Source organism: Corvus kubaryi, unplaced genomic scaffold, assembly GCF_017639235.1.
Source record: "Corvus kubaryi isolate FWS band 111438036 unplaced genomic scaffold, C.kubaryi_AGA036_p1.0 132, whole genome shotgun sequence".
NCBI classification, from domain to species: domain Eukaryota; kingdom Metazoa; phylum Chordata; class Aves; order Passeriformes; family Corvidae; genus Corvus; species Corvus kubaryi.
In genome coordinates, this window is record NW_024580666.1 from 6,479,685 (window position 1) to 6,496,014 (window position 16,330).

General features: G+C 37.3%; 1 protein-coding gene across 13 annotated transcripts in view; it reads left to right on the plus strand.

Annotated features, from left to right (window-relative positions):
- The window catches only part of PTPRM (protein tyrosine phosphatase receptor type M), a 454,918-nt gene that overhangs the window by 153,789 nt on the left and 284,799 nt on the right, over positions 1-16,330 (plus strand). For all 13 annotated transcript variants that reach the window (XM_042031127.1, XM_042031137.1, XM_042031118.1 and 10 more), the window contains exon 6: positions 13,830-14,004. In XM_042031127.1, coding sequence (XP_041887061.1) covers positions 13,830-14,004 — 175 coding nt within the window. The remainder of the gene's footprint in view (positions 1-13,829; positions 14,005-16,330) is intronic.

Here is a 16,330-nt window from a genome sequence, read left to right on the forward strand (position 1 = left end):
CTGCTGCATCTTACAGTAAGACTGATCAAACAGCTCCATGTGTGGGATGCTGCAAATCGAGGCTATGAGATAACACTTCCCTACAGGATCAGCTGTACTTCAGCGCACTAGGTTGTTATCAGGGAACAGATCCCCAGGCCTTGCAGCTCTCCATTCATCACCTGACTCTCTGGTTTCATGGTGTGCTGCTGAGGAATTTTGTATATGCCTGTGTGTGACATCTCATGACACTGCTGCAGGACTATGAGTACAGTGCAGCTGTCAGTAACAGCTATCAGAAAACATGGTATCTTTTACATCATGTGACTGGTTAAATGGACATTAAAGATCTTTTCATTCCCAGTTGCACTAAACCCAATATTCAACTACAAAACATCTCAATAAAAGACATTCTTATATGCTCTAGAGCCAGAATAAAATGAGCACCATTCTCTGGGAATATTTACGATAGCACTCAGGTAAGAGGGATTCAGGTTTTTTCATGCAATCTCTATGATGTGCCTAGTTTGTTCACCAGTAAGACTAAGACTTTTCTACTATCCTTTTGGTGGTTTGTTTCATTACACATATAAAACCTTAAGGGCAAATCATAGTAAATAAATAAATAAATACAGTTGAGTGATATTATCAGGGGCTTCTCAGCATTTCTGCCATCTAAGTCATATCAGGAGGCCTAATCTGTTTGGATTTGACAAATTCAGAATACTATTCAGAGATAATTTGCTCCCAAATGATTTCCAGTACCTGTCATTTTTTTCCAGATTCACATTGTTAGTCTGAAGTACAGGTAAATTGCCAGGATGAAATCACAAACCCACTGAATTCAATGACATTTCTGCAGTTTCCAGTAGTGGCAGGATTTCACTACTGTACTTCTGTCTCTTTTATTTAGTACCTCTCTGCTTCTATGCAGCAGACTTCAAATTGAGAGGTACACATTTATCTTGTGAACAAATTCTTTACTTTTTACAGTCTGCTGGACTGTGAGGGCGATATGTTCTTTAAAACAAATGCATAGCTGTGAGTTGGTTCATTATTTTAGTCTCCATGTCTTTCCTGAGTACTTGTTGGAAATAGCATAGATGTTCTTAGTTTAATAATGCCCAGGCCTTGACGCAGTCCTAAGTGAAATCCATACTTCACTTCCCTCACTTTTTTTTTTCTCTTTTCAAGTCTTTCCCACTCTTAGTCCCTGTGGAACATGAAGTCTGTTAATTTATGGAGTATTGTAGAACTTTTTGCAATTGCAAGAGCCTTGAGGGAATCACAATTCATATGGTAGCTGCCCAAATTTGACCACTGAGGCATGAAATTTGTTTCATGATGCTGTGATCAGTATTTACTCTTTCGGGAAAGGGAAGACAGAAAGCTATTTACCTTTTGCATGGTGCAGAAAAACATTTTTCCTCATTCCACTAGGCAGCCATAATCCCTAGTTCATGAGCTATGATCACAAGCTTGTCAGGTTATCTGACAATAAATTGTGGGTGTTTTCAGAGATACCATTTCAGGTTAAATTCAAATGAAAGGACTCAAGAATACAACACATTATCATACAAATTTGGTTTTGTCATTGTAATGAGTGTCTGGTTAATAAGGTCATTGGTTAGATTGTATGTTTATGAATTCATGTCTCCACTAGCTTATGTTCTAAATGTAAGCATACCTTAAAAATAAATCTGAATGTCTGTAATTAACAAATGTGTCTAATTTGCTTACATTTTCTTTTTCACATCTGGGTACAACACAGGTTATTGCCTGTGTGGGAGGACTCTTTCTCTCCTACTGAATGGTTGAGCAAAAATGTCATTCCTGTGCTCCTACTGTTGGAAAGAAATGAACAGGTGGAACCCAGAACAGTTAATGGTCATATGAAAGCAACTGAGACAATGCCTTCTGAAAAGCCTGTTAGTTAGTAATTCAGTAAATTGGCACAGGAAACTCAAATCTGTATTATAGGAGAGAGGGTAGAATTTCTTTTTGGAAGTAACTTGCTTTTGGTGCAGAGTATTGGCTGCAAAGAATTGTCTTGGTTTTCCTTAGCTTCTCAGGCTAGTCTTCATCTCTTCATTTGCCCATCCTCATCTGCTGCTTCTCCTTATTTGCAGTGGGTTCATTCAGTTCCCTCTGTGTGCTACTTGTTCTTAGAATGATCTACAATATGATTTCCAGGAAATTGTTGTCAAATCATACCCAGGTATAATGAAGTTCCATTTTAATATCAAACACGACCTTTTGATATTGCAATTGCATTTTTCAGTGTGCTTTGACCCACTGTGAGTAGCCTTTCTTGAGAGAGGTTCCTCAAACAGTGGAAAGCTATAGCTGATGAAAAAGAGAGGTCATCACTTCCCTGCAGTAATTGTTTTTTCCTGGCTTTATTCTAAAACATGGGTGAAATGTAAATAGTTACTTTAAAATGTAATTCTCAAACACATAACTTTTATTGCAGAAATAGAGAACTAAAAGTAGAAATTTGATGAAGAGGTGCAGATAACCATAGGATCTCAGGCTATGTCTGACAGCTGTAGTAAGCACCATCATCAGATTTACCAGTAGCAAGAGACTAATGGATATTTTTTGGTAGAAGGGGAGAGGGTGAAATCTTTCATACCTTGGTTTATGCATGCAGAATGTGTACCACTTCATTTGCAGCCAAGAAACTAAGAAATGAACAATCACTTTAATGGCCAATCGCTCCTCTACCTTATGTAAATAGTTTATTTCCTGGATTTGGCTTTTCTTCTTTCCTGAAAACTATCTTTCACCTTATTCAGTGTATTTTTTTTTTTTTTTTTTTGTTTCCTCGGTAATCTTTTGCTGAAGGTGTGAAGACTATGAAATATTTTATTCATCTATATACAAAACTACCTGTTGTATGCATTATTTATTATTTTTTCAAAGGAGGAGATGTAGTCCTGTGTCAGAGGGAGTTCTGGAAAGCAAATTGTTTTCCTCAGGAGTACACACATACCTAACTGAGAGATCTCAAAAACATCCTTGTAAGAATGTAGAGCCAGTGAAATGACTCTTGGCAAATGATGAAAATCAAATAGATTTATAGGATATACAAAACAGTTTGTGTGTGTGTGCATGTGCTTGTTTATGTAAATTGCATACAGTATCCCAGAAGGTGAATGAAGTTCTGGACTTTTGTAAGAATTTTTTGTTGCGCTGTAAACTCTCTGAGACTTTCACATAATTATCATTTTGGGTGCCAAGTTTGGGACCATTGGGTGCCATTATTGGGAAATAATGTTTCAGCCATTTTTGAGTACTGAGATAATGGAGCAGTACTTTAACTGTTAAACCATACACATATGTAACAACTTGGTAACATAAACAGGTGGATGTTACATTATGTTAATGTAAACTCTACAGTGAAATAGGCCTGAAGATGTTCTTTTGAACATTAAAGTACTTGGTGCTTGATGAGTAGGTGCATTTGTGTACTACAGGAGTGCACAAGATCATTTTTCCTCCTACTCATCAATAGCTCAGTCTTCCAAGACTGGTCAAACCACCTTGTGCACTGCAAATTGTCTAGAGTCCATTGCCTTGAAGAAGAGCTTTAATGACATCAGTCAACTAAAGATTTTACCAAGACTGCATGCATCCTGAAGCCTGTGCATCCTGGTGTGTTTTTTTAGTAGGTAACCTGAGACGACTTCACTGTTAGAAGAACAATTAATGTCCTGTAGGAAGGGAAACTACGTTTTACTGCATAGATGAAAGTTCAACTTTTTTTTTTTTCCAAATTCTGGTGAATATTTAACATTATTTCCAGGTTTTGGAATGTTAATTTCTGTGTGTCCCCCCTCTTCATTCCAGTATGTATTTAGAACATTTCTTGCAGTATATATTCGGTATTTTCTATTAATTGTTATTAACCAGGTTTAGTTGTTTTTCAGTAATTGCACAGTAACCTTACTATGTGGGAGAAAATCTTCCATGAAGAATCGAGTACAGGAGGCTTATGATATGTATTGTGTTTGTGTTAGGCAGTGTCTAAGGAGCTGTGATCTTTGGCGAAACCTTTTCCATCATTATCTGCCTTATATATGAACCATCTGATGCATATAATAGACTTTTTTACATGGGCTTACTGGTTTTATTCTTGTCTGAATACAGATTTGATTCATACTTCTCTGATGCTAAGATGTCTTTTACGGTATCTTCAATTATTAGTGATACCAGAGACTAGGAGAAGTTGCTAATTGTGGAGTGTTAATGACAAATCCCACTGAACATGCGTGAGAAGCAAAATGTCACCTTGAAATCAATCTGTGTCTGAAGTGTTTTCATGTCAGTGAGATTTCAGAGCTGGCCAGCAGCAATCTTTGAGTCCAGTGATTTTAGTAAGGTGTGTGTGTCTGAATGTGTTTGGAGTGTGGTGGGAATGTACATGAAAGGTGCCTTTCCGCCAGGTTCTCTGTTGTAGATTAGCTTCAGGGACACTGAGGTACAGCAGGCGCTGTGTACTCCTCTCACTCTAGCACTATGAGCAGTGAAAGGCGCAGCTGAAAAAACTCAAATACCTGATGGCACAGCAGCTACTGAATCTGTAGCCTTGCATGACTTGTATGAGATGGTGCCACTGTAACAGAGGAGCCAAATATAAGCCTTATATTCTGTCATGGAGAAACACCAAAGAAGCCTGACCAGCAAAGCCGCTCTACAGGCTAAGCCTCCCAATCCACCCAGACCGCAATGCCTGGCACAAAAAAGCCAAATGTTGGTAACCATGAAGAAATGTCAGTGAATTTTGTTATTAATACTAAAATGAATCAGATGGAGGTAGGTGGAAGAATAAGTGTCACTTCTATCATCACGTATGAGCCCCATCATTCGTAAATTGAATGGAAATGTTACCCAAAATATTCTGGTGAAAATACTTGACTGAACAGCTGTGAAGTTTTATGTTACGACATTACTCAAAATCCTTAAATCAGAAACTCTTCAGGTCAATAAGCACAACAGACCATGTTGGTAGTGATGCCAAAAAAGACGCTTTTGTGGGTATAAGAAAATGTGATTATTTTATTAAAAAACCCAAAACACTAAGCAGCCCTTGATGCAGTAGGAAAAAAGTACTGTAGATAGAGGGAAGACGTGTTTATCTCTCTAGTGGTGCTGGTCATCCATCAGGTTGCAAGGCGTGACAATGGGTGGTGTCCTCCAAAGGCCTTCCTTCATCACCTGTCTAGCGGAGGTGGGGTCTGCTCTGCCAAGAGTGTGCTTGTGACATGGAAATAGGCATTTGGTATCCAAGTAGTATACTCAACAGTACCTGCTTATGAAGGCAGCATGGGGTCTGAAAACTTCTAATAGAGGCATTAAAGTTTCTGTCTTGAAAAAGCCTTTTTATCACAAAAATATTGCTCCTCATCTCTGTCTCTTTGGTAATCTCCTGTGTTCAAAAGAGATTTGAGAGAAAAAGTAAATCTGACAAATTCACAAACTTTAGAAGTTTTGCTTTTAGAGGTACACTGTAAACTCAGTTAAATCCACTGGGCCTTTGTTACGGACAACAGCACAAAATCTTAAGAGAACTGGGGAAAGCTTGGCAAAGTTTGTTTGCAAGTAACCTGAGCAATTGGTGGATTTTGATCTTCCACATTTGCTGAAGTTGCATGTTATATCTATAAAGAGTGTCAGAAGTACCATGCAAGAGAGCTATTATTATTTTTATATTACAAGAATGATACAAAACTCAAATTCTGGACAAAATACTTGTGGTAACAGGTAGTAGTTCTTGTTTCTTCTTCCTTTTCTCTCTGTTTTAGATCTGTGTCTCAGGTGCTCAGAAGTTATCAAATATTAACGGATTGACTACATACATTGATTTGCAGAAAATGTGCTTGTCTGCAGACAATTATGGACATAAGTCAGAGGGGATACACATAAACCTATCCCTTCCTCCATCCCCATATATACTCTCATTTGATGGAGTGACCCATAAGAAAAGTTGTTCCGGGATTACCTTTATCAGTCAAACCTTTTTGAAATTCTTGTCTGAGTTTAAAAATGAAGCAACCCAGGAAGTGTTCACTATTCAAGAAACTCATTGTGATGTGTTAGTCTTCCAGTTATGCTGGAGTGTTAAATAATAAAATGGTGATTAGCAGACATAAGATAATGAAACAACGAATATAATGAAACAGTTGACCTGTGCCACAGGGGGCCGGTTAAATTCAACTTTCCTTTCAAAAGTGCAGGATGTTGGCCTGTTTCTGGACCCTGAATACTGCCTTGATATGAAGCACTGTTCAGCAGCAGTAGAATCACTTAAGGACACATAAGAATTAGGAAACTAATGAAATAAATTCAGTAAGCTTTCTCTGCTGTGTTGGACCTTTGGGAGGAAGAAACAGTGACCTTTACCATGAATACTGTAGGTAAAATGTACAAACTTACTGCTGGAAGGTATCTTGTTCAAACTGGAGTTGAGGAGAGGCTTTTTTTTATCCCCCCCTTTCTCCCCCTTTTTTTCTTTTTTTAAGAATAAGGGCTGTTGAAGCTGTTTTGAGGCAAGGAGAACCAAAGTAAAGTTTAAACTAAGTTTAAAGAGAAGATGATGGAAAGGAAACAGACCACTGGAGAAGATGAGTGTTGGGGGTGGGAGCTGTTAAACTGTGACTGGCTCAGTAATTAACACCTCCAGCCAAACCCCTCTACATCAGCTTCCCTGTTAGATGAACCAACTTGTTCCTTCCCTGCTACACTACTGATTATTACTGCTATGGTCGTGTTTATTCACAAATTGCACTGTCAGTATCACTGTCAGTATTCTTTTCTGCCTCTCTTTTCGCCATTCATTCCTCCCATTTGGAAGAATCTTTTCAGGAGGCAGTAGCTCAGCCCTTAATGATTTGTCATCATCAAATCTATGTGTGTTTCTTCCTTTGCTGCTTCTTCCTTCCCTGTTTTGTAGGACTCAGTATCACTTTTGCTTTGCCTGCTATTCTGCTTGTTTTAAACTTTGGAATACTCTTCAGACTGGCCCCAGAACTTGCGTGTTGGAGTTTCTTCTTCCCATGCTGCCTTCCCAAGATTAGCACTTTTGCAGTGAAGGAATGTGGGACTTGTATGCACTGGGTTTTAAGTCTCCTGTTACGTAGTTGCATAGAAAAGGCAGACAAAGACCTGCATTGCTATGCTTTATATGGTGTGTACCAATGAAAATCAAGCTGATGAACTCTACTTCCTCACTTTCTCCTCATCACTTTGCTCCTTCCTAGCCCCTCCATAAGCCTGGCATCTGCTGTTGCCTTAGGTTTTAGCAGAATGCCAAGCCCCAGAGTATTTAAAATCCTATGTATGTTCTCTTCAGTTTTTAGCAAGGTGTTCGTCCTGGCTCTTGGAATTTTAAACACAAATAGAAGGATGAATGAGAAGTACTAAGTGTTACATAGTTCAAAGAATTAAAATACAGTATTAGAGTAAGGGACTTCATAAGTAGGGCTGTAAGTTCAACAAAATGCTTAGTAGATACATGGATCATTGCCATAATATCTATCCAAAGTATTAAACTCCCTGTTAGAGAGATATTTCCTGGTACTTTGTTTTCTCCAGATGTTTCTGAGGCTGTAGTTTCCTAGAACTCATTTTGTATTCTACTATGTGCTATTAAAAATGAATGGAAAGAAGATTTGGAATTTTACATATTTTGTGAGCACTGACAAATTGTTAGAGGATATAAACTCTTCTTAGCTGCTCTGGAATTTAATGTAAAAATAAAAAATGGGGGTTTGGTTTTTTGTTTGATTTTTTTCCCTTTTAAAATGTCTGTGTAATGATAGCAGATTTTCTCCTGTCAGAATGATACAAAACAATTTCAGTATGTGAGTACAGAGTAACTGCTTTGGTTGAATTACACTGAATTTAATGATTCCAGAAAATGCATTGTCTTTGTTTATTTTCTGTGTTTGTGTCTTCAAATAGATGTCAGTGCTAATATTTGATAATGTGAGTACTTGATGTGTAACTTAAATATTTTACAATATTACCTGACAGCTCCAGCCAGTATTTAGGTTTAGCCATAATAAACAGAGTTTTCGGGGCAGCTACGGGTTTTGAAGAATAGGCTCAGTTATCAAATAAAATAACTGAAAGGAGAAACCTTTCTTGAAAGGTAAAATAATAATAGTTTGCTTGAATGCCCATTAGTTACACATGCAGAGTGCAATTCTGTCTCATAGCAGAATATTTCCAAATAGGACGATAATTATCTTTTTCCAGCATGGCCTTATTACTTGAATGAAATGCACTTGTTAGCTTACACAGATGGAATAAATACAGGATAATCACAGGATGTGTGATGGCTCTAATCTAGACTGACGAACAGTTGTCTTGGTTGTGAACACAAATCTAGAAATTCAGAGGTAGAGAAAACCATCTTAGTTACTGGAATTGTATGAACTCTGCAAAGCAATTTTCCTGAGGTATTAATTACTATTTGATTTAGTTTTATACATATTTTAAACAAAAATTGCTTCTGGCCTTGCTGGTGTTATTTGAGATCCCACTGGTATATCTCTAATCACAATTTTATAAATGTGCATATTTGAAAGTGGGATAATGCAAACTCTTTCTTTATTAAATGTATGAAAAGCTGCCTGATCTACCTGTATGGACAGAAGCTGACTGATGTTTCCTTTTAACTCTCTTCTCACAAAATTGTTGATACATGCCTTGAGCATGATTACTGCAGTGGTAGTGCTGGATGTAACATCCCAGAAGTTCAATGCTTTTGAATTGCTGCTGCATTTTTGTTAAAAGTATTTCTGAAAGGTTTAATGTATAGATTGTTGCTGCTAAATTGCTGTTCATTTAAAAGACTTAGAGTTAGTTCATTGCTTAAAAGAGCCGGTAAGTGTAATTTAAATAACTACCAACCTATTTCTTTTCATTCTAACTTGCCTAAAATGGAAAAATAATGTGCATTTTCAAGTGCTTTAAGGTGTCTGTGTATGCATTTAATATGCTAGTACTAGGAATATGGGTTTTTCAAGCTGTGTATATCCTGAAGTTAAATTAAGCTTATTTTTTTTATAACCCTATATTTTAAATAACTTGTTGTTTAATAGAAAATTTATTCTTACTAGTGACTTACCAGTTCCATATTTTCATTAGTTGGCTTAAGTAGCATTTTTATAGATACGTATTTGGTATTTTTCACAAGCTTTCTCTGAGCATTTGAAAAGGCACAGGTTTCTCAGCAGCCAATGGAATCTGTTATTTTCATTTTTGGATCTCAGTATTTATTCTGTGGCCATAGTTCCTGTGCTCTAAGGAGGTGAGATAGCTGTACCCTGAGGATGTGGCCTTTGTAGTCCAAGCAGGTCTAACATTAAATGATTATGGCAGCTTCCTCTTCGCAAAGAATGAAGTGTCCTGTTCACACAGTTCTCCAAGTTCCTGGGGCAGGAAAAGCTAACAGCCCTAATCAGTAGTAACCCCTCAGACTTTTCTGTGGCAAATCAGGGCTAAAGTAAAGAAAGTTAAAAGAACCATATTTATTTTTGAATTGTATTTAAACCAAAAAAAAATAAGCCCCAGCCAGAAAACAGGATACTGCAGATTTGCTCCAACAACCTGTTCTAATAGGTCTTGATACCAGTACCATAGTGTTGTATTGTAAATCACAAATTTTATCCTCCTCTCTGGAATGGGATTAGTAAATTACGGCCTTGTCATTTTTTGTTTATTTTTCAATAAAATATGATGTATTTGGGAAGACTCAGGCTTTCGTATAAAAAGTGGGAGTTTGCAAGACCTACTGGTAAATTTCAGAATCTCAAAAAACCTGAGATTAAAGTTTTAGTGACTATTAGCTAGTAAAACAGTATACCATAAACAAACTCTTATTTGTGGGAGTTCAGATTGTTGCATTAGTGAATGATAAAAGCTTACTTTTCTGAATGCTACTAAAAATAATTCTTCATAAAGAAATTGTAGTGGGATGTGCTAGTATGTTTGATAAACAAATGCTCATTTGATACGTTATTCTTAGCCATTCTAAATGAAATAGCTGTTGGCAGTCAGCACTGAGAGCTTGTAATTTATCATACAGTGAGCTTAAATGGGCCTGTTCCATGCTGGAAAAAAAGATACCATACCTGGGTAGCTTACTGAAGTCACTGCAGTAAGTCAGGGAGAACAAAACGTGAATCACAAATAAAGGGAGCGAAGCTGGATGTGGGTGCTGTTAAAACAGAAACGGTTCTGTATTCATATATCAAATTTTAAGTAGCATTTTTTTAGACTAGAAATAGTCTTTTGCCATTTGTCCATTGCTGAAATAAGAGTTTGGGAGAAGTTGTAAGTCTGGGATTACTTTGTCTAATTTTTTCTTTGCAGCCTTTTTAACTGTCTTCTGCAGTGCCTATGGATTGAACTTTTCTTATACTTGAATTCATTACCTTCATTACTGTTCCTTTATGCTTAGGCTTAAATCAATTAGGCAACTCTCCTACTCATTTGCTGTCATCCCAAAAGAGAGGGAAAACTTGCTCTCTTGGGCTGTATTTTTTCTTGTGGAATGTAAAGCAATTATATTTCTTAGTCTTTGTCTGTTCCAGACACTATATTTTCCTTGAAAATATCTTTCCCCAAAGAGACTAAAGAAAAAAATTGGGCTTTTTTCTTCTCCTTTGAGTTCTAGTATAAAATGTCATGCTAGTGATTTCTGTGGGACTGTTTGAGTTCTAACATATAATTAGACACTCTACACTTTGCCTCCATGAGTTTGTAATGTTCAAGAGAAGTCAGTCAAGATAATCTTTACTGATAATAATCTCCCATATATTTTACGCCTTTGTTGTAGTTATAATAATAATGGCTTTTTATTCCAGAGCTCTTTCATAAATTTTGAAGCCACAATTAATAACCTTTTCTCACCTGGATTTTGGTAGAGGCCAAAAAATGCTGAAATCCTCTGTGGCGCCAAGTTGAGTTACATTTAAGGCTGCTCTAGCTTTTTCATTTGAGCAAAATAATGTGTGCCTCCTGAAATGTGCTTTGGCTTCTCTTTTTTCAGTTAAAATTATTGGTACGTGAATGGATGGCATGTGTCACAAAGCCATGTAAGCCAATTATTTGATCAAACTAAGATTTCCTGTTGTAGAACAGCAGTTAAAACATTCAAAATCAGGCAAGATTAGTGTATTTGAGAATCAGAAGGTGAAAAAGATTATGGGACCCAAGTGAAATAGTAATTTATTGTAACTGCTACAGTGCATTGATTGGTTCCAATTTCCATTCTAAATATGCATTAAAAAGATGGGAAGTATGTCCTGGGTATTGGAGCGGTTGCCTTCAAGGACTGCTGGCAGTTTATATGAACACCCAGACTGTGAAGTTCAGGATTTCTACCAGGCCACTTGGAGGTCTGAGGGGACAGTGTGGTAGGAGACAGTTCTGTGTGCGGGGCCAGCAGGGACTGTGTGTGCGTTATATCTTTCCATGATTGCCCCCTATTCGTGAACTGCAAATTAAGGCAGAAATCACGGCATTGCCTAGTCCTTTCCCTTCATCTCTTTCTCCATGAGAACAGCAAGAAATTGTTTTTAAAATATTTACACGGTTCTTCAGTTGTGTTGTAACTCATAAGAGTCCTGGTAGATTCTGGATGCAGGTGCCCCATGTGGCAGGGAGGGTGTACTGTGCAGGCTGGAGTGCAGAGGAGTTTGTTCACACTCTAAATGAGCTGAGCTAGATTAGGTACTAGAATTAATCAGTGCGTGGCAGAATGTTTTTCGCTAGAGACTAACTTACCCTATTTCTGGGGAGGATAAAATAGCCTGCATAAGGCTTCCTGATGTTGCATCTAGAAAAATGGGAAAACTAATATGGGTGGGTGTAATGTAACCACAAGATTTGGGTATGTACAGGATCCTTCGAGAGTCTGAAAGCTGCAGTAACATACTTTAAGACTGTCTTATGGCTTGTGATTGATCAGCAGTTCTGATTATCAGGATTGTCTTAGGTAAAAAATAATGTTCCTTTTAAGAAATATTCATTTTCGAAAATCCTAATTAACCCACTGCTTATTTCCTGTTATCTGCAGCCATTCTTGCTAGAAGGATATTACAGTGGCAAAACTATTAAAAAATAGTAGTTTTGAAATAGTAGTTTGAAATGTTTCTTTCCAAGTTTAGGTTTTGGTAACTGCCATGCCACATCATAGAAGCTGTGCTTTATCAGCAGCTCAAACTCTGAGGAATCTTAAGGAGCTGTCAATTATCTGAAGTAATTCCCAAGTAATAATTTACAGCTGAGTAATTTTAAGGCGTGATAGCACATTCTTCTTTGGACATCTTACAAACTTCTTTTTTCTTTTACATAAGCTTTACATCACCCACATTTTCTTTGGAAGAGGGCATAACTCTACCTTACTGTGCATTGGAATCGGTATTTATTTTTAATTATGGTGCTTCTTTGGTATTAACAGCATGATTAACTTTGACTTGGTTTTGTGATTTATGGATGCATTTAATTTTGTGTGACTTGTTTAAAACTCTTTTGTTATAACTGGTATTTCAAGGGTACTTCCAATTTAGTGGCAAATAAGAACATAATAAAATGAGATCAGTATTTTCTATACGTCTTAAAACCTGCTGGACAAACTACAAACTCCAGGGCAGAAAAACAGACATCACCAGCTATGTTGGTGGTTTACAGAAGCTTAATGGGGCAGGAGCCTTGACCTGCTAGAAACTCCTCAAGTCAGAGGGGACTTGAGGACCCACTAAACATACCTGGTGTCATTAGGTAGCATCAGACTGTGCCTGTGCCTTCCTGGAGAGAGTGGTTTTTGTGAAGTGCTAGTTAGGGTTTTCCAGTTTTTCTTCATGTTTTGATAGTGGTTGCAGCCTTCAGTTTGTTGAAATACATATCATTGTATGAAAAGTGCATCTTTCTTGTTTTCTTGTTTGAGTTAATGTTGTCAGTAGATTTTGGTGGTGGGGTTGATTTTTTTTTTTTCATGCAGCTTTCATAATTCAATCGTTATACATTTTCTGCAGGTTTTTGAGTGTTCATAGTGCAAGTATCCTATTTCATGGTCAGGTGGAGCATGAGTTCTGATGAGGATTTGAGAGCCAAGCCTCTCTGCCATTATCTTTGTGTCAAAGGACATGGCAAGTTGTCAACTCTGCCCTCTTCTGTCTTCTCCCCTCCCTTTTTCACTCCTTGTGCTCCTCAGCTCTCACAGGGCTCATTTTCTTGTGCCGTACATGTCATATGTTGAATTGACAGCAAGACACTGTGCTGAAATAGAACTGCCCAGTTTCCAGTGTCATGCTGAGGGAGTGAGAGGTGGAGACAGCTTCAGGTCATTTGCCTGGTAAATCTGTGCCTAGTTTCTTCTACCTGAGTCACTGATAACCCCTTGTGTGGGTGCTGATATGAGAACTGTCCACTGATGTCTCTGTGCAACTATATATGTGCAAAATGCATATGCCAAGCAGCAGATGGAGGGAGGGAAGAGAAAGCACAGACTGACTATGCTGGGTTTCGTGTTCTTTTAAGAGAAGTAAGTTTAAATATTTGTGTAAAACAATCTAAGAGAGGAAATATTACATTGCTCTCAAATCTTTCTGTTAGTTAATCTATAAAGAGTTGAAATCAGCTGTTACAGATTAATGGTTGCCCACATTACAGATGAATGGCTTAACTCACATGGGAAGGCAGTAAAAATAACATACGGACTTCTGCTTTTATCTTTCATCTCCTCCTGGGGAACTTGAGAAAAGTAAAATTGGTTGTCAGTATTTTTTTTTTTTAATATGACTAAAAGTATTCTTTATTTTTGTTTCTTTGCCTAGGGTATTTATGTAAGGGATGCACCTTTGAAGGACATAAAAGTGTTCAACTCCCGACGATTTGTGGCTCTTTTTAGTGTGGTGAATGCCACGAAGCGGGATGCTGGCAACTATCGCTGCATGATCCGGACGGAAGGAGGAGTTGGTGTCTCCAACTATGCAGAACTGATAGTCAAAGGTATTTCACGATACAAATCCGTATTTCCATGCTCAGTGGATGGAATCAGGGCTTGCAGTTGCTAGTGGAGTAAGAATGTCACCCATAGCCTGTTAAACTTGATAAGAGGTTCAGTAAATAGATTTTGCTTATGTAAATCTTAAGAGTCTATCCAGCTGTAACAAGGGAGTGATAGAAGAAACCAGGGCTAATTAACTAGGTACTTGTTGATTGCTGTTTTACATATTTCCCCAAAATGCACTGTTTAGACTTGTATGTCTTCACAAGCTTTTATTAAAAGTATGAACATAATAATGGGTATTTGCCTCCTTTGTGGAGATTATATTCTAAAAATATACTTACTACAAAATATGCAAGATTTACATTAAAGTGAACACAGAGAATACCCATATTTCAGTATATGGAGGGGTGTTTTTAAAAAATTGAACACATAAAATACACATATTTCAATACATGGAGGTGTGTTTTTAAAAACTGTGGGAAACACTTACATGTAAATAGAATGGGGAATAATTCATCACCAGTAGAAGAAGATGCAAGAAAACCATAATGAAAACTAAATCATTTTCCAAAAGCAAGAGTAGGGTTTTAGTGAATATGCTGTAGAGAAAATGGAGAGAAACAGGACAAGAGAAGGATGTTGCAAATAACCGGTGTATGAAGATAACAAGACAAAGCAAATTGTAGCATGAAAGCTTAGATGAGCTATTTGAATGGACAGATGAAAAAAGAAACAAATAGAGTGGGTGAGATGAGAATATAATTATAAAGCATGGTGGAAAAAAATGAGGTTATTTTGGTCCTAGCATGAAAAGAAAATAAAGTAGGTGGCCAAAAATAGATATGTAGGAAAGTTGGCAAGGAAAGGAAGCGTGGACTATAACCCAGGTGGGAACGATGAAGCATCGTTCAGATCTAACACCAGTGAAAATAAAGAGGAATGAACACTGCCTGAAGGAGGCAGAGGGAGGAGTTACTGTGGAAGCCAAAGAAGTTCATTTTTTCTCAGTCTCTTTGATTCAGAGTGTTTTAATTTATTAGTGCTCCTTTAGAGGTGTAGTAGAAATTATGAAGCGTATCATTAAAGCATTTGTGCTTACCCAGATTCTTTCAGAAAATTTGCACTGGGCACTGTGAGCAAGTGGATAGCCTTAGGGTGTAATCCCATTAACTACTTGTAGAGTGGCAAAGTAATTATGGTAATCCCCATTGCCTGTGTTGGAGCTTTTATGAGACCACCTGCAGGTCATTCCTTCTGACCTAAAAAGACCCATTTTAAACATTGGGCTGTAAAATGTTGCGTGACTGTACTGAAACAGCAGCATTAGGGGCTAATTAGTAAATATCCTTTCTTCTTGATGGTATATAATTAAGAAATTTTATTTCCTAATTTTTAGTAGCTTTTCTGCAATGTCGGTTAGCAGACTTCAAAGATAGTGGATTGATTTCAGTGCAGCTATATATGTTTTTAATCCATTACCATCCATAAATCATGAAGAATGTACATATGCCCACACTTCATGATGTTTAGTATACTTAGGAATTGCTGATGGCTTAATAATAGTATGTGTGAAAACAGTGGTGTAATTACTGCCTCCTCTTTTTTACAAACAATTAATTTAATTCTCTTCTAATTTATGCTGGTGTAACTAAACTGACTTATGAGGAATTTCCTTGGAATTATATTGCTAGAATGACAGGAGAGTCAAATGGAGCACTTTTAAGTTAGAGAGAATCAGTTCTTCACAATTACCATGCCCTGTTTCATTCTGGTTACTGAACCTGTAACTCAAGTTGCAAAAAGTACATCCTGCACTGGAATAGGGCTTTTTTCAAAATATGTTTGCTTTTAAGTTAAGATGTTTGCACAGTAGAGTGGGTTACAGCTCTGTACAACATTCATTCTACTTCACTGTAGACATGGTTTCACTAAATAGGAACTTATTCTAAGTAGATTCCAATTATGTGTGTAAAGATCTTTAAGGTTTGTAGTGCTGTTGTGGCATGATGTTGTGTGGCACTGGAGACCAGGTACCAGAACTCTTGAAAAGGGCAGAAGGGCTGCTCATTTCAGATGCTGCAAATCAAACCTGGCATCACAAAGGAATAGGAATGAAATCTTGAAAATGAAAGACATGTAAGAAACTGCCAGGCATTCTTATTCTCTTCTCTTATTTTCTTCGTGTTTTACCTGGGTGAGCAAGTTATAGCAAGGTTTCAGCAGTATGGAGGGGGAAAAAAGCGCAATTAAAGAGCTGTCAGTTCTCTTATGAAATAATTGTAAACATGAATATTGCCTGTCAGTGAACAATTAATCTGGCCTTTA